This window comes from Coptis chinensis, chromosome 3, assembly GCF_015680905.1.
Source record: "Coptis chinensis isolate HL-2020 chromosome 3, ASM1568090v1, whole genome shotgun sequence".
In the NCBI taxonomy this organism is placed as follows: domain Eukaryota; kingdom Viridiplantae; phylum Streptophyta; class Magnoliopsida; order Ranunculales; family Ranunculaceae; genus Coptis; species Coptis chinensis.
In genome coordinates, this window is record NC_141458.1 from 116,166,378 (window position 1) to 116,184,173 (window position 17,796).

General features: G+C 34.3%; 1 protein-coding gene, 2 long non-coding RNA genes and 1 pseudogene across 7 annotated transcripts; 1 reads left to right on the forward strand and 3 right to left on the reverse strand.

The window, feature by feature from the left end:
* Window positions 1-5,486: 5,486 nt before the first annotated feature.
* Window positions 5,487-6,807, reverse strand: LOC147513362 (uncharacterized). Of its 3 annotated transcripts, none has more exons than XR_015217378.1 (4): window positions 6,555-6,807; window positions 6,229-6,277; window positions 5,985-6,050; window positions 5,487-5,774 (listed from the first exon to the last, which is right to left on the reverse strand). It is a non-coding gene; the product is annotated as an uncharacterized LOC147513362 (long non-coding RNA). The 3 variants fall into 3 exon arrangements; XR_015217376.1 differs by having other exon boundaries at window positions 5,985-6,114; XR_015217377.1 differs by lacking the exon at window positions 6,229-6,277.
* A 4,255-nt stretch (window positions 6,808-11,062) lies between these two features.
* Window positions 11,063-13,332, reverse strand: LOC147513363 (triacylglycerol lipase 2-like). The gene is made up of 9 exons (XM_086596402.1): window positions 13,120-13,332; window positions 12,935-13,045; window positions 12,681-12,821; window positions 12,484-12,594; window positions 12,256-12,399; window positions 12,132-12,172; window positions 11,877-11,956; window positions 11,677-11,772; window positions 11,063-11,561 (listed from the first exon to the last, which is right to left on the reverse strand). Exons 2-9 carry the CDS (start codon window positions 13,013-13,015, stop codon window positions 11,242-11,244), a joined length of 1,014 nt encoding a protein of 337 aa, XP_086452528.1. The 5' UTR covers window positions 13,016-13,045; window positions 13,120-13,332; the 3' UTR covers window positions 11,063-11,241.
* A 423-nt stretch (window positions 13,333-13,755) lies between these two features.
* LOC147513364 (proteasome subunit alpha type-3 pseudogene) lies at window positions 13,756-14,562 on the forward strand (annotated as a pseudogene).
* Window positions 14,563-14,927: 365 nt separating this feature from the next.
* Window positions 14,928-17,555, reverse strand: LOC147513365 (uncharacterized). 3 transcript variants are annotated; one of them, XR_015215419.1, is made up of 5 exons: window positions 17,301-17,555; window positions 16,521-16,640; window positions 16,326-16,382; window positions 16,120-16,251; window positions 14,928-15,228 (listed from the first exon to the last, which is right to left on the reverse strand). It is a non-coding gene; the product is annotated as an uncharacterized LOC147513365 (long non-coding RNA). The 3 variants fall into 3 exon arrangements; XR_015215420.1 differs by having other exon boundaries at window positions 14,928-15,405; window positions 17,301-17,494; XR_015215418.1 differs by having other exon boundaries at window positions 14,928-15,465; window positions 17,301-17,494.
* Between the last annotated feature and the right edge of the window lie 241 nt (window positions 17,556-17,796).

Here is a 17,796-nt window from a genome sequence, read left to right on the forward strand (position 1 = left end):
TTTTTGGATGTCACTTGGAGTAACGTCCCTTTTTAATTCTAAAGTAATTTTTTAACTCGGACGTCATTAAACTGGGACGCCACTTAAAGTGGCGTCCGAGTTTAAAATCTATTTTTTTTACACTTCTCCATTGGAAAGTATAGAGTGTGGATATTTATAAGCTATACAATAGTATACAATTAGAGGTGTAGAGCCTAGGTGGAGGTGTAATTTTACACCCCCCATTGGAGATGCCCTAAGAAAACACAATGAATAAGTTTGTTTTATCAAATATCATGTCTTGAGTATCATTTCTAAATTGAGTTGCAATTTTATCTGAGAAAAGGATATGCAAACACCATCAGTTTGTCCCAACTCCAGCAAGTAGATGCTAACTGCTAAGGTATCAACCACCTTGTTAGCTTCTCTGTGAAAACGCGTGGCTAGAAAACCGCCGTGTATTGTTCACATGTTCATTTGTTAAATTATACCTTTAAACGACCTATCAAAGAATTTACATCTAGAGTTGTGTAAATTTTTCAAATACTTGTCTATGCTTAGTACCACTAATAAGGAAAACAAAGTACTACCATTTGTACATTCCCATGATCCACCATTCGAAACCCTCTATGTCCCTCTGTGTTTCAGTAGCTTGACCACGCGATTTAACTCCCTTTTTGAACCTGCAAAAAGTAAACCCAAAAAATAAATAATTAAGTTAATATCAATCAGCAAGGACTTTGCTTCATTTTCTTACTCAGAGACATAAAAATGTTTGGGGTATTTTCTCATACGGACTGTAAGATAACAACAATATCTTAGATGCTTGAAAAAAAAATAGACTCAATTGGTTGTTCGCCATTAGTTTAAAGGACTGAGGATACCTTACAAACGTTAGCAATGATAGATTAAACAAACAATACCAATTGACCGTTTAAATAAGGGATTGACCCTATGAGAAATTACATCTGACTATCGCAATAAAAAAATTCAATTAAAGTATAATCTGGCTTTTCAAATTATGAAAGGAAAAATAAAATTAAGATTTGCTGAACCAAGTAAAATAAGTTGTTCAAACAAAATTTTGAATTATGTAATTAAAATGGGTAAGCAAATTTAAAAGAAACTGAAGTTGATGGTAAACTATGTTAGTGTCTATTTGAAAGGAGATTTTCCATTTGATAAGTGCTTCTGCATAATGAAAGACAAAGTAACTGATTTAGAATATGTATTACAGAAAAAATCATACCCTTGCTTGTGTTAAAATGAGCTAACCCTTTCCTGAGAACAAAAAACATAAAGATTTCAAAAAATTCATTTGTACCTAAACTACCAGTCCATTTAGAAGCAACCTTTTGAGGGATAAGACACCAATAATCACAAATTGATTAGTACAAAGTACAAACTACAAAATTATGAAAGATCTGCAAAGCAATCTTATAACCAAAACTGAAATTAAATCCTATATTATAAAACAAATCCGGCATTCCACGTAATGAGAAACATGAGCAAGCATAAGTTGTCGACAGACAACCTTTTCAGTTGTTGTTGTTAGTTACAATGACAACAAGTTCTAATAAAAATATCACCTTAAAAACGAACTTTAAAAGTATAGATTGAATAGTCCACAAAATTATTAGTGTAATGGTGCATGAAACCAAACAAGAGACATCTACCTTCACCCGCAAATTGGAGATAAGAAGTCGAGGCATAAAGTGCCACAAATTTCCCAAAGAAGTTAAATCGAAAAATAAGTAGCATAAAAATTTGAGGGAATAAGGATACTCAATGCTTTGTTGTGGTGGTGGATGAAGTGAATTCCTCGTGTCAATTAGTGAGGGGTTCGAGGGAGGAAAGGGGTGTAATCCGGGAAATCATCCAATCCATCACCGGTTGACAATTTCTCGATCATTACATGTGTATCCCAAGTTTCTTGGAAATCATCCTCTCTCGAATCCCCTTCCCAAAAAATAAAGCCCTAGAAAATTGTCGAAAGAAACATACAGAAAATTAGTGAGCATGATAGAAGAGAGAGAGATTACATGATAACAAATATGAAGAGAGTAAAGATTAGAGTTGGAGTTGAGGAGATGAGGAGCTGAGACTTTAGAGGGGCAAGCAAGAGTGCGACATTTATTTGAAAGTTATATTAAAAAGTGTTTAGAATCCCATGCCCATGCAAGGTTAAGTTGCCTCACATCTCTGCCTTCGGTTACTGTATAAGTATGAGTATATGGAAACATATAATTAATGGAAACATTTCCTGATTAAATTGGTATAAATTCGATGTAAAGCTCAAAAGAGCTAAATAGGAAAGATAAACAGTTTAGCAAAATATTTAGATGAGCAGTTGCGGTTTCCTTCTCTCTTATGATAAAGAAGAGTTATGGTATTAAAAACCTCTATGGTAGGGATCTGTATTTTGATTTCCATTATAGCAAGTTCATTCCCTTTAAACACTCTTGGATGGCCTTCTGCCGACAAAACCATGAAGTTGATCTGCTTTGCCTACTCAGCCCACCCAGAAATGTTTAGAAACCAACTGAATTAGGTAACATACTTTGCCCACCAGGAAAGCTCGCTCACTCACAGAAATATTGGGCAAGTAACCAATATGCTTATTGGGAGTCCTCTTCACATCCCCAAAGTTCAAGGAGGAAATCATTAAATAAAGCCATCAATTACCACGTGCAAGAGCCAATGAGCATTTGGAAAGATGACCAGTTTACTAATTTACTTACATAGAGGGCGGGCATAAAACAAAGAAGCTACCTCCCTTTCTTTGTTAAACACATAGTTGCACCGTTATAGTACAAAGCTTTATACTCAAGTTAATTAATAATGGCAAAACAAAGCAGAAAATACAGCTCCTAGTTTAAAATACCTACTCTCAAAAATACATACACCATAAACGTACATTACAAAGAAATTTATTAAACATGGGTTGCACTTATAAGAGTCACAAAGTAAAATTATAACATGAAGCCTTGGGAGTAATGAGTTGTTTATTAGCCCAAGAGTCAGAAAGTCAAAAATGGAACACCACCATTATTGTGGTTTTAATACGCTCGACTCGTCAATTAAAGGTGTTTCATACTCACTAAACACTTGTCTCCTCTCTAATAAAATCTCAACCTAATCCGGGTTTTCTTTATCAGTCCAAATTCTCAACAAATTCCAATTTACAACCTAATATCATTTGAAAGCTAGCATAGGAAATGTATATGAAGTTTACATTGGTTTTTTCCCTAACTTTTTCTTAACAATGACATCCTTAGTGGACATGTATATACCATTATTTCCACTTCAATTGATTTCTAAATTCTTGGGAAATGAATACAGGACCTTCAGTACACTAAGCATATGCCTATCAGCTTTCTAAAACCAAGTACTCCTCGGTATTTAGCTAACAATACCTCCTTTTAATGAATACTACCCTACCACCCTACATAACACACATACAAAACCCCAAATAATCATTTTTTTCTTTTTTTTTTTTTAAAAAAAAAACACTCACAGTCTACAAAGACAAAACCCCATGAAAAAGTAAACATGCCTTGTTTATCTCAGCAAGGCATGGAAACACCTATTCCTGCAATACTCTCTTTCCAATATTCGGTTCCTTTTGTTGTCCCTATTCAACTCAAAAGTTCATATATAATCAAGTTTTGAATCTAAAACACAGTTTACAAAAACATAATTTTGAAAATGAAAAAGAAAATAGGGAAGCATGCCATTTCCATGGAAATCACCATAAGAGCAATAATGCAGTTGCTTTGCTTAGTAAAATCACATAAGTGAAGATAACTACTAACACTATTACTACCATGCAAATCTCTTGAAAGAAAAAACATACTATAAACACACAAAATCCAATGTCTCTTCACCTCTGTTTCAATCACTATTTGGTTTCTACATTTCAACCAACACCCCATGTGCCTTGAAGTTCACTTATTGTCGTCTTTCACTTCAACTCTGCAAGTCGGGACACATTTTTTAAAAACAACTTTCCTCTTACATTTTCCCTTGTTTTATGATAGTAAGGTCAACCAATTGATAAATTATTTAAAATGTCCAAATAAAGTTTTACCCTGTAAGACCCGTCTCTTCCTATTTCTTTCAATTTTTCTATTTTAACCCTTCCATTTGTACGTAGTTCTTCTTCAGAAAGGCTCACAACAGGAGCTGGATTTTCCATTCCTAGATGTTGGATCACACCTTCGAATCTGAAAGGTAACAATGCAAAGTGTTGGTAATATGGTTCTCAATATTAATAGGATGCATAACCAATAACAAACTCTTGCCAAAACCAAAAACCAAACTATTAGCCTAAAATGATTTATTTGTAACCAGACATTCATGGCAGAGAATGGACCTTTGAATCAATACATTGACTAAGTTGTCTAAAAAAACTCAAAATTAGTAACGTCAATGTTTTCCAAATTGATGTAAAGCAAAATATACATTGTATGGATTATTTGTAACCACACATTCATGGCAGAGGTAATTCACATTGGATGAATATGAAGAGAGCTTAAGTAATTATCTAGTTTAGGTGAAATGACAACTTAGGTGTATGGTTACTATGAAGAGCTTTTCTTGAAAAAATAAAAGAAAGGAAGAATTATAAATAAAATAATGAATCTAACCTTGTCAAAGCTCTAGGAAAACAGATAACGGGATTAGAGTTGTGCTTCTTGATTAGAGTTTATACCCTTTTCCAATTATGGTCAAGTCGAAGTTTTGATCGGCCGCAAGTTCGGCATTGGACTGAAGTTAAGAAAAAAAAAGTTACTTCGTTGAGGCACTCTAACAAACAATAGTTCTTTACAGATTCTCGATTAGAATATAACAAACACTTCGGAAGTATAATTCAAATTCCATATTCATCAACAAAACAACAAATTAGAAAAGAAAAAAACTAAACCAAAATATATATAAAAAAATTGCTTAGCCAAGAACATAGAAAATTTACAAATTGTAACATATGTGATTCAAGCTAGTGAATAATCAACACTCGGAAGGAACATTTAGTGAAGTCGAGAGTTAAACCCGGTATGCATTAGACATGCACGAAAACAATTGTACCGAAAAGGCCATCTTCATGTGATAAGTGTTCTGCACAATGCAAACAAAGAACCTAGCTGATAAAACATAATCATATCAGGTACAGATGAAGAGGAGGAAGCCACCGAGAGAAGAAGGAATATGAGTGATCATCGTTCTAAAATAGAGTAATTTATTTTCAGGATAGAAGAGTCGGTATTCCGGGGGTTTTTGGAATGGTTTCTGATTTTTTTTTGCTGGATTCTGACGTTACTCAAAAAGAATCCTTTAATGTCGTTTTAGCTGGGAAACGCTAGTTTTAAACTTCCTAGATTCATTAAATAAGATTCCAATGTGTCATACCTTGGGAAAGACTGCATTTCAAGCTACATCGTTTATCTCACTTTCTTTTATCATGATTATCTTACTCAAATCACTGTCATTACAGAGAGATTGGCCAGTAAATATGATACAAAAAGAAATTAAAGATTACTGTTAGAAAGTAAAAATTACGCAGAAGTGTTCTTAAATGTTTGTTGAATTTTTTATTTGGAACTGTAATATTGATGATGCTAAAAATAAATAAGAGAAGAACAGTTATACATAGAATTATACAAATGGATGCACCTAATTCAATGGAGCCATGAACCATTATCAGAGAAAAGGAGAAGTTCGAAAATGTTTGTGTACCTTCAATGTTGCACAAAAGACATGCTTCACAGAGTCTTGCCCATGCCTTCATTTATTATCTAGCAAACCAAATGAGATGGTTTTGAAGAAGAGTGAGATAACAACACCATTCCATACAATGTGAACGCCTAGGATAGGAATAAACTTGAAACGAAATTGTTTCACTTTTTGAATGAGGGAGATAGAAGGTTTAGAAGATGACGACTCTCATAATGTACCTTTCTGATTACAATTGTTAACATTCATCGAGAATTAATTAGGGGATTTACCTTGTGAATCCATTTAACCATGAACCATTAACGTCCGAAGCCCATCGCTTTTTTTCTCGTTTGTTTCTGTGTGCGCAAACCAACCATTCAGTCAACAACATTTGAGCTTGTGTGGAACAGTCAAGTGGCACTATTAGTTCAAAATTGAGTAACAAAAAAAATGTAAATCAATAAAATTAGCAATAGAATTCATTTTGCAAAAGAAAAAAGGGGGAGAAAAAAAAAAGATTGCTAGCAACCTAACCTTAAAAATGAAGAAAATGGAGTCGTGGAGACAAATGGTTGTTATTTCACTATGTATTGAAAAGAAGAGTCTGTATTCAATTCAATAAATGAGAAAAGCATTCAATCATTCAGTTTGTGCGTTTTATTATTTATTATTTAAACCATGTAGAAAGAACTTTTTGGATTCCACATAATGTCATCTTATGCTTGAAACTGACAATCCAAAGGCAATGAAAATGCCCATATTTGAATTCGTTCAAAGTTTAAAAAAAAAAAAAAATGTTCAATGAATGAAAGGAGAAGTTTGTGGGGGAAAAAAAATCGAACAATCGAAAGAGAACCTACCTGAAAAAATAGGAGTGGTGCATCATGGCAGTCGCAATCCATCTCAAGGATCATAAATTGTTGGGAGAGGATGAGAGACACTGGAGTCAGAGATGTTGAGTTTAGTTGTTGAGCAGCCGACTTTGTTTTAAGCGGTACTTGATGGTGGAGTTAATTCGCGGGTCTATTGGAAGTTCAGAAGTTGACGTTTTGGTTTCTTCCTTTACGTTTTGTTTAGTCTAATATAAACAAAGCCCAATCCAAAATCCCACAACTGATTGGGAAGAGAAGCCGTTATAAATTTTGTTAATTGTTATAAAAGGAACAAACTTAAAGTTAGCCCATTAAATTTTTATTAATTAAAAATTAAATTAAATTAAAGTAGGCATCCGATGTGTAACCAGTGTATGAATTGAACACAAATTATGTGGTTCCAATGCTTAGGTTTAGCTCATTAAATTATTATTAATTGAAATATTGATTACATATCAATGCATGCATTGAATTTGTATTACAAAACATTTAGTTCATCAAGTAATACTTTTAAATGGCATTGAAAAGGAGTTTCAAAATGCTCTAGATCGTATTATCTCTGCTCCCATCTAACTTCGAGATCCCCAGCATCGATCCCACCACTCTTTGTCCTGCCATTGTGTTTTATTATAATAGATAGAGGTGGAAATCTTCACCCAAAGATAATTTTTGGGATTCAAAACGCATTAATTTATTTTCCAATAACCATGCATTAACCATCTTTAAGCCCAAGAGTCTTCAAGTATACTTTACACACCATGGTTACAAACTGACAATCTTAAATTGGTTAATACGTACTCGAGCATATTTCAAGCTTACATCTTGGGGTTTAATATATTTCAAAATCATACATAATATAGATGAAGACTTGTCAAAGCTATATTTAATGTGTTAAGTAAACACTTTAAATGTTATTTAGGAGACCTTTCAAATGTCTCCATTACCCCATAGTTGTCAAAAACGTCCAATGCATATATTGAACACAAAATATTCATTTCATATTAAATTTTTATTAATTAAAATCTTAATTATGGTTAGGCATCCAATATATAACCAATGTATGCATTGAACACAAATTATTTTCAATTAATTAAAATATTGATTACATTAGGCATCTAATGTATGAATTGAATTTGTATTTAAAAACCCTCTTTATGCAAATCCCCACACACATCTAACTCAGATCTCCACGCGATCCCGACCACTATTTGTCTACCCATTTTGTTATTGAACACAAAATATTGTTTCCCTATTAAGTTTTTATTAATTAAAATATTAATTACGATTAGGCATCCAATGTATAACCAATGTATGCATTGATCACAAATTATTTTTAATTAATTAAAATATTGATTACATTAGGAATCTAATGTATGCATTGAATTTGTGTATAAAAACCCTCTTTTTGCAAATCCCCACACACATCTAACTCAGATCCCCACGTGATCCTTTATCTACCCATTTTGTTTTATTATAATAGCGGTGGAAATATTCACCCAAAGATAATTTTTGGTATTCAAAACGCATTAATATATTTCTCAATAACCATTAACTATCTTTAAGCCCAAGTGTCTTCAAGTAGACCTTACACACTACGGTTACAAACTGACAATCTTAAATTGGTTGATACTCGAGCGTATTTTGAGCTTACATCTTAGGGTTTAATATATTTCAAAATCATACATAATATCGATGAAGACTTGTCAAAGGTGTATTTAGTGTGTTAAGTAAACACTTTAAATGTTATTAAGGAGACCTTTCAAATGTCTCCATTATCCCATATGTGTCAAAAACGTCCAATGTATGTATTGAACACAAAATATTTTTTTCCTATTAAATTTTTATTAATTAAAAATTAATTACGATTAGGAATCCAATGTATAACCAATGTATGTATTGAACACAAATTATTTTTAATTAATTGAAATATTGATTACATTAGGAATCTAATGTATGCATTGAATTTGTATTTAAAAACCCTCTTTATGTAAATCCCCATACACATCTAACTCAGATCCCCATGCGATCCCGACCACTCTTTGTCTACCCATTTTATTTTATTATAATAGAGGTGGAAATTTTTACCCAAAGATAATAGTTGGGATTAAAAACGCATTAATTTATTTTCTAAAAACCATTATCTTTAAGCCCAAGAGTCTTTAAGTAGACTTTACACACCGCGGTTACAAACTGACAATCTTAAATTGGTTAATACTCGAGCATATTTCAAGCTTACATATTGGGTTTTAATATATTTCAAAATCATATATAATATAGATGAAGACTTGTCAAAACTGTATTTAATGTGTTAAGTAAACACTTTAAATGTTATTTAGGAGACCTTTCAAATGTCCCCATTACCCCATAGGTGTCAAAAACGTCCAATGTACGTATTGGACACAAAATATTTTTTTCCTATTAAATTTTTATTAATTAAAATATTAATTACGATTATGCATCCAATATATAACCAATGTATGCATTGAACACAAATTATTTTTAATTAATTGAAATATTGATTGCATTAGGCATCTAATGTATGCATTGAATTTGTATTTAAAAATCTTCTTTATGCAAATCCTCGCACACATCTAACTCAGATCCCCATGCGATCCCGACTACTCTTTGTCTACCCATTTTGTTGGTGAAGACAAAATATTATTTTCCTACTAAATTTTTATTAATTAGAATATTAATTACAGTTAGGCATCCAATGTATGCATTGAACACAAATTATTTTTAATTAATTGAAATATTGATTACATTAGGTAACTAATGTATGCATTGAATTTGTATATAAAAACCCTCTCTGTGCAAATCCCCACACACATCTAACTCAGATCCCCACGTGATCATTTGTCTACCCATTTTGTTTTATTATAATAGCGTTCACCCAAAGATAACTTTTGGTATTCAAAACACATTAATATATTTTCAAATAACCATTAACTATCTTTAAGCTCAAAAGTCTTCAAGTAGACCTTACACACCACGGTTACAAACTGACCATCTTAAATTGGTTGATACTCGAGTGTTTTTCAAGCTTACATCTTGGAGTTTAATATATTTCAAAATCATACATAATATCGATGAAGACTTGTCAAAGGCGTATTTAATGTGTTAACTAAACACTTTAAATGTTATTAAGGAGACCTTTCAAATGTCCACATTACCCCATATGTGTCAAAAACGTCCAATGTATGTATTGAACACAAAATATTTTTTTCCTATTAAATTTTTATTAATTAAAATATTAATTACGGTTAGACATCCAATGTATAACCAATATATGTATTGAACACAAATTATTTTTAATTAATTGAAATATTGATTACATTATTAGGCATCTAATGTATGCATTGAATTTGTATTTAAAACCCATCTTTATGCAAATCCCCACACACATCTAATTCAGATCTCCACGCGATTCTGACCACTCTTTATCTACCCATTTTGTTTTATTATAATAGATGGATTTGCATTTTGCAGTACAATATGATTGGGTAATTGCCAAGGAATGTAGAAGAAGTCCTTATCATCAAAGTTCATTTCATTTTGTTTTTCAGAGTTAATTCTGACAAAACATCAAACTAACTTGTTGCTCTTTTCTAGGCAGGTTTTCTTAACGTATATATAATTTATATATAGTGACAAAAACGGTTTAGTATTTCTTATAACAGAAACTTTCTAAAAGTAGAAACAAGATGAGTGAAACAAAAAGAAGCATTACGCATTCACACTGAAGGTCTGAAGCTACCCAATTACAAAGCTAAAACCAAAACGATTAATTGGGAAGCCTCCTTTATCTTCCCATATCCCATGTGACGCGTACAGCGTACTAATGCTCCCAACCTCTTATATCAACCCATTGCAACACCATCCCCAGGAAGAGAACTGAGTATTGGTCATGGAGCACACAAAAGAAATTAAACATAAGAAGTTGGAGAAGCTCATTAAATATGGAAAGAAGTTGAAGAATATTGTTACACTCCATAGGAAGAGCAGCGATAGATTGGTGTCCCCTCCGCGAGCTGTTCACCATGATGAGCTCTTCAGGAAATCAGCCAAGGCCAACGTTGATGATGACCCCGTACTGGCAGCATTTATTTTAGCCCAGAATCATTTCAGTCTCCGCCCAAACATCTACATTTAGCTTTCTTTGGAATGTAAACAACCCCTACCTCCCGTCCTCTCTGTCTTCTCAACTTTGTTTTGGACAACAGTGTCAAGGTCCATTTTCCTCCTTTGGGTCATACTTTTATTTTGTAATATGCATGCTTAGACCAAGAATACATTATTGCTTAACTTGTATAAATTAATGATGAATGATGATCATTTGCAACCCCAATGTAGGCTCGACCAGCTGTTCTGGTTTTTTGGTATATGGAATCTAAAGATGGTTTCACTAGAAAAAATTATGACCAACGTACCTAACAAGGACTTAACTTCTTCCTGTAAGATTTGTATTCAAAATGTTGTAATGATACTACCTCTGATGAAGTTCTTGTAAATAATTATGTTATGGAAAAGGTTTTAAATTAGCAAATTAAATACATTGTATTGCTGACCATCGTAAGAAATAAAATATGAAAAATCACATACTACAGATGATTAAGTCAATTTTTGAATTTAGTTACAAAAGAAGATAGGAGAAACCACCGTCTTCATGAATTTGTTATTGAAGTTTAAAGAAGGCCATGAGTGGATCATAAACGACTTGGTTCGCATTCACCGCCATTACAAAATCTGCATGAGCATAGTCGTCCTGATACTGAACAACTAGCTTATCTCCATCACGGGACTTGAGGTTTTCCAGTAAAATCTGCACATCCTGAGCATCAGACACAGCATCCGCGCCTCCATAGCTTAGGAAGAGTGGAAAGTCATTGGGGATGCTTGTCATGTTATACACAGGAGGTGTAGGTTGCCCGTAATGCTTAATGTTGTCCTCTTCGTCTTCATAATCGTACATTGCTATGGTACCTCCTCTAATCACTGTGCATCAATCCACCAAACCAAAAACCAATGGCACGTTCACAACTACATGCTTAAAAGTAATTTTAATAGGTAGTCCTGAAAATTGGCGGGTCAAATAATTGTGAAGACTCACTCTGAGCAAGGTGGATCAAGTTCTTTGTTGAAGTTGGCTGAGGCTCGTTATCAAGGAACACATCAACACTGGAAGAGTTTAGGCAACAATTTTTACCTTAAGATAGCAAATAACATAACAAGTTAGTATTATGTAAACAAAATTATTTCAGGTTTATCAAGTGAGGATATCAACAAGAACATAAGGTTCACAGATTCTACCTGTAAAAGAAGTCATTAAGTCATAGCAGTCAACACCCGGCGTCTTGCATATAACTTTGAGTAGATTTTCTACAGGTTGCCTGTTTGATCACAAAAGAAGGTATCACAAACCTACCTTTTACTTTGATTAAGGGGATGTCGTATGTAGATTCGAGAAAACAGATTTCTTTTGGTTTTATATTAGACTTGAATTGTATAAAAATTTAACTCTCAAAGTAACTAAATTGTATAAATAGGAATGCAGAGGTTTTATACCCTTTTGGATCAAACTCATGAATGCCCAACCAGTACATATCCTGTCATACAAGGCTGAAATAGTAAGTTCCATTGTAATGCAAACTTCAGCTTAGAAATAGACAGAATTGAAAACTATATTTACTTCGGCAAGGAAGATTTTAGCTGCAGTGCGAGCAAGTGCTGATGATACTTGACCAAGATATGCAATTGGGCTCAGTAAGGCAGCTGATCTCAACAGATCCATCTGAATCCCTTGGGATAAGGAGACCAAACCAATCAAAGTTCCCTACGAATACCATGATTCAATATCAGCATTCAACTTAAATAACATAACACATGAAGTCATAAAAAGTAATGTCAATTTATTCACCAGGGAATGGCCAATATAGTGAAGTTTCTGACCCGTCTGATCGTTGACATATTGGACGGTAGCAGGAAACTCATAAGCCACTAATTCATCCCATGACCAGTCCCAATAGGCCTACAAAGGTAAGAAGCAATAATTACTCTACAGTACACAATGTTTTACATACTCAAGCATAACTGGCAGTAGGGAAAGAAGAAAACCGAATCATCTGTACTATATGAAGTGTGTCCCTGACTATATTTGGTTCCGCGGGTATTTGCTATCCACACATCAAACCCACTATCTGCCAATATGAAAGCTAAGGACTCATCTGGGGAATTTAGCAGCCATGTTATTCCATCCTGATAGCAGAGACCATTAGTTGTTCATCAACTTAACTTTTTATATCTGCTTTCAGCATATCCAGAAAAGGTCGAGCTAGGAATACATAACCAAATATGTATGTCTGACTTACCATAAGTAGTCCATGCTGTAACAAAACTGGAGGCCTGTGGCCTCCTGTCTCACCAGATCGCCCCATCGGCATCCTCTGCATACTAAGGATGTAACCATCCCGAGTCGTTACCTACAAGCAAACGAAAAAATATATTATCCCCAAAATTAAGGAACAAGGTGAAATAAATAAAGGTTATAAATTACGGTATGCTCTTCGCAAGCGTATCCATATAGTGCCACCCTCAGTTCACAAATGCCACCATCAGCAGCTGGGGCAGTGCAGACTTCCTATACTGACCATCACTTGAGAAGAGCTTTGCTCTTGAACCAAAAGCCAACGCAAAGGAAAGAAACACTAAAACAATAAATGCAAGAATGTTGGTCATCTCTTACTCGTTGTATATTTCATTTTCTGTTACCACCTTCTCAGTCCCCCTTATATTTAAAATGGAGGGAAATGGATATGTACAAAATTTAGTACAATCCATTCACCACGCACCAAAATGGAAGAGCAAGCCATATCACAAACTTTCAAAACACTGGCTCCTAAAAATAACTGTACTTGGGACATAACAAGGCATCTAGTGGAACCCACTGCCAATAAGAACATATGTGAACACTTAACGAATTACATCAGTTTTAGATATCGTCGCCGTAACAATGCTGTTAATTGCTTAAATAAACATATGATTATGCATCATGCATGTGGTCATTGCTGAGAAGATTCTTGTCATTGTTCTTGTTGCAGGCCTTTCACTCCAAAACATTAAACGGCACGCGCAATCGCGTGGGAAAGGCAAACAGACTTAGTTTTTTGGTCTGATCAAGTAGCAATCTAATGCATGATTAACTACGAATCACACTTTAGCTATGGATAGCACCAAGAGCAACGTAGAAATAAGAGTCTTTCGTAGAAATACTGGCTTTTTATTATTAATTGGTAAGACCGATTTTTCCAAAGGTCAGTAAATTGTATGAAGATCAAACTTTTGAGTTTAGAAAGTTATGTATGTATTGGAGCGCCTGATGGCCGTGTCTTTCAGATGGAATACGCTTCCAAAGCCGTGGACAACAGTGGAACTGTTATTGGAAACAAATGCAAAGATGGGGTTGTTATGGGTGTGGAGAAGCTGATAGCTTCCAAGATGATGTTACATGGTTCTAATAGGAGAATTCCCTACGTTCATCGCCACTCTGGCATGACTGTGGCTGGATTGGCAGCTGATATGTGCATTTGTGCACACTTTATTGGTGGCTAAAACCTTTTGGATGTAGCGCAATTCTTGGAGGTTATGACAGAGATGGATCACAACTATACATGGTTGAACCTTCAAGTGTTTCCTATCGATACTTTGGCGCTGCGATTGGTAAGGGAAGACAGGCTGCAAAACCGGAAATTGAAAAGTTGAAGCTCTCCGAAATGACATGAAGAGAAGAGTACGTGGTAGAAGTTGCCAAACTAATATATTATGTATGGAGTACATGATGAGGCAAAAGACAAGGCCTTTCGAATTGGAAATGAGTTGGGTTTGTGACGAATCAAACCGCCAACATCAGAAGGTTCCAGATGAGTTTTTAGAGAGCCAAAGCCGCCAAAGCGAAGATATGGATGCTGAATTGCTGATAAAGAGTGCCAGTAGTGTTTGAAATGACATAAATCCATCTCTCATTGTATGTTTTTCAGTGTTGGTTACCGTTCAAGAGAACTTATGTGAATTTGGCATCCATGTTCCGTTTAAAGTCGTTTCCTTTTTCTTCTTCTATTGACTACTTCTGCAATTAGCCTTCTAAAAAAAAAAAGGCTTCATGTGACATATGGCCTAACACATTTTCAGAAGCAATCAGCGTCATACTCTTTGAGATGCCTGCATGTACAGATCGAGTGACTCGTATACCTGTATACGATCACTGTGTGGGTTGACAAAATGAACACGTGAACAGAAAACCAAGGCTGAAAAACAAATATACCATTTAGTGTATTTGTCATCTTAACTTAACTAACTATTAAAACGTGAAAAAAATCCAAGTTGCTGTTCCAAAATGGAAGGCATGTCGTATTGTAAAACGATCATAAGATGTGAAATTCTAAATTACAGCAGCAATAACATACAAAGCAGAATGCAATTGCATCCCCAACTCAGTTCTGAATACATTGTCAAAATATTCACTATAAAATCCACCATTGATCACTGCTTCTCATTATCTGGTCTTCGACAAAAGGCTCACTGTCAGTCATTGTACCATGAGTTACTTTGACTTTAACGCTCTCTATCACCTTTACAATACTATAGAGTTGTGCTTTTCGGCTAACAACTACATAGTTTTCAGACAGATGTCAGATATTAGCGACATACGACAAAGATAAATACACCAATTAGAGATATTGTTGCTGCCATCAAAAGATATGCCACAAGCTTTTCTGACATAACATTCACTCATGTGTACTTAGAGGTAAATAGAGCTGCTGATCATTTAGCCAAGCTCTCTCTCCTGTACACAGATGAATATATTTGCTTCATTCCTCCCCCCAATTAGAGTTTGAAGTTTGAACTATACAAAAAATAAAAATTTAACAACAAAGTCAAATTAAAACTTGAGCAACAGAACCACATGGTATATGCCTATATGGCATAGTTCATTTGGGTCAAGATTAACAAATGTTATTAAAATCTTGTTGTGGTTTCGCTGTAAATGAGAATATCACCAAAACCATTGGTGCTAATCAGAATATCTTCTACACTCCACCGAGTAACCACTTCTCTTCATGTATTATCCTCTTTGTATTAATGTAGAAAAGTAGACCCAAATCTCAGAAAGTGAGAGAGGATAAGGGCACATAAGCGCTATATTCTAAAAAGTGCCAAAAAAAATTTTTCTAAACAAAAGGTATACAATTATACAAATTTAGTTCTATAGAAGCAGTCAATACGGAAGAAAGATGAGGTTGAGAAATCCATGAACTTAGAGAATCATGCAGCCATTAATAAGTATGATAATCTTATAGACATAAATGTTCGATTTCTCCCAAAACGGTATATCTACAGAAACAGAAAACATTAACAGGTCTTACTTCAGAGTAGCCAATTAGGTGGGCTAAATGACTAATTTTATCTCCATTGTCTATATCAGTTTTCCAAGTTTTGAGGTTACTTTTTTTGGTTGAGAAACAGAAAGCAGTCATATATTGGTAAGGAGTATGCATACCTGTTGACAAAGGACGTCCATCATCTTACTAAACAGGTTTTACGGAAAGTAGATTACTCTGTTTAATCAAATCTCTACTTCGTGTTCGGGTGAAGGTTGGCTTCTTTTGTGCCTCTCAAAGAGTACGCATACCTGTTGACAAAAAAGTTCATCATATTAGTAAGTAGATTTTATGGAAAGTAGATTACTCTTTATCAAATCTGTACTTGGTGTTTGGGTGAGGCTTGGTTTCTATTGTGCCTCTCCTAATGAGCATTGCTTTTCTGAAAAACAAAACAAAATATATTAATATGAAAATGTTTTCCCATAAGAACAAAAATGGAGTAGATATAAGATAGATGGAACGGGTGAGAATATAAAATTAACAGTAAAAAAGTTCGATTAAGAATGGAGTTATTTACCTGGTAGGGCAGTTTTAATTAGCTTATTCATATACTGCATTTGCTTATTTTCTGGCCGTCAAAAGAGTACAGCATGAGAAAACGTCTATTAGGTTCATTTTTTAAAGGTGTCATGCAAACCTGGAAAAGATCAAAAGGTACATGCCATGAGAAAAAGTATGAGGTGAATCCCTATGATTATTCAAGGGATAGTTACTCCAAATGAAGATCAGTTATATGCCCTATCGTTCGTTTTCTGTCTAATGAATACATATAAAAACCAATTAATTCTTACAGATGTGCGTGCACTACAAACAACGCTATACTGAAGAAATAGAAACCACTGTTGTTGGAGCCTGGGTATGTAGCAGGAAGATAGCACATGTAAGGTAGTGAGCTTTGAGCCTCACACATTGGTTTCTAGCAGGATGAGTGCTCATTATCCAAATATATTAGAGAATTCACCCACTTCACTAATGAAGCTCTTCCAAAAGCCTAACCGGAGGCTACAAACTGCATCAAATAGCACAGGTGCATTTGATGCTAATATATCAATTCATAAAAGCGAGCACTCATCCTGCTAGAAACCATTAACAATGAGAATCTAGATTTAAGCTAAATGCCCTCCACTGATCTTATTAAACTCAATTTCTGACTCTTTTACAATGCAGAACAAGATGTAGTAAATTAAATTTTAAAAAGAAAAATGCACAAAGTTGTATATGAATGGCGAGTATATCAAGAGATATTTAAACATAAATTGAGATGTAAACTAAATAACACATTATTATTGATGCATACTTAAAAAAGCAGATTGGCCTTCAGACGTCATCATTAGGTCCAAGGGGAGGGGGGAAAGGAAGAAGATTCGAGCAGCAATTTATTTGATTCAGATTGAAAACTAATGAAATTCCAACACGGATTTAAATTCAGGGTTTTCTCTGTCCACATGTTTGCCGCCGCTTCCAGAATCTTCTTCTTTCCCTCCTCCCCAATCTTAACTGTGCTCAACACTCGTTCTTATATAATAATAATATAAGTTGGGTCTTGGGCCTTAAATTGGGCTGGGTTAAGAGTGGATCCATATTTAACCTTGTCTCGTATCGGTGTATGGGCCTTGAGCCCAAAAACATTTATATTTATTATTATTTTCCCTCCAATACATTTATATTCAATTGTAGAACCAATTATTTGGCGAATTGGAAAACAAACTACTGGTAAGTAAATTTCAACTTTTCGTTTATAATGGAAATGTATTTATTATTATGCTATGCAAATAATCTAGTCTAGACTTTTC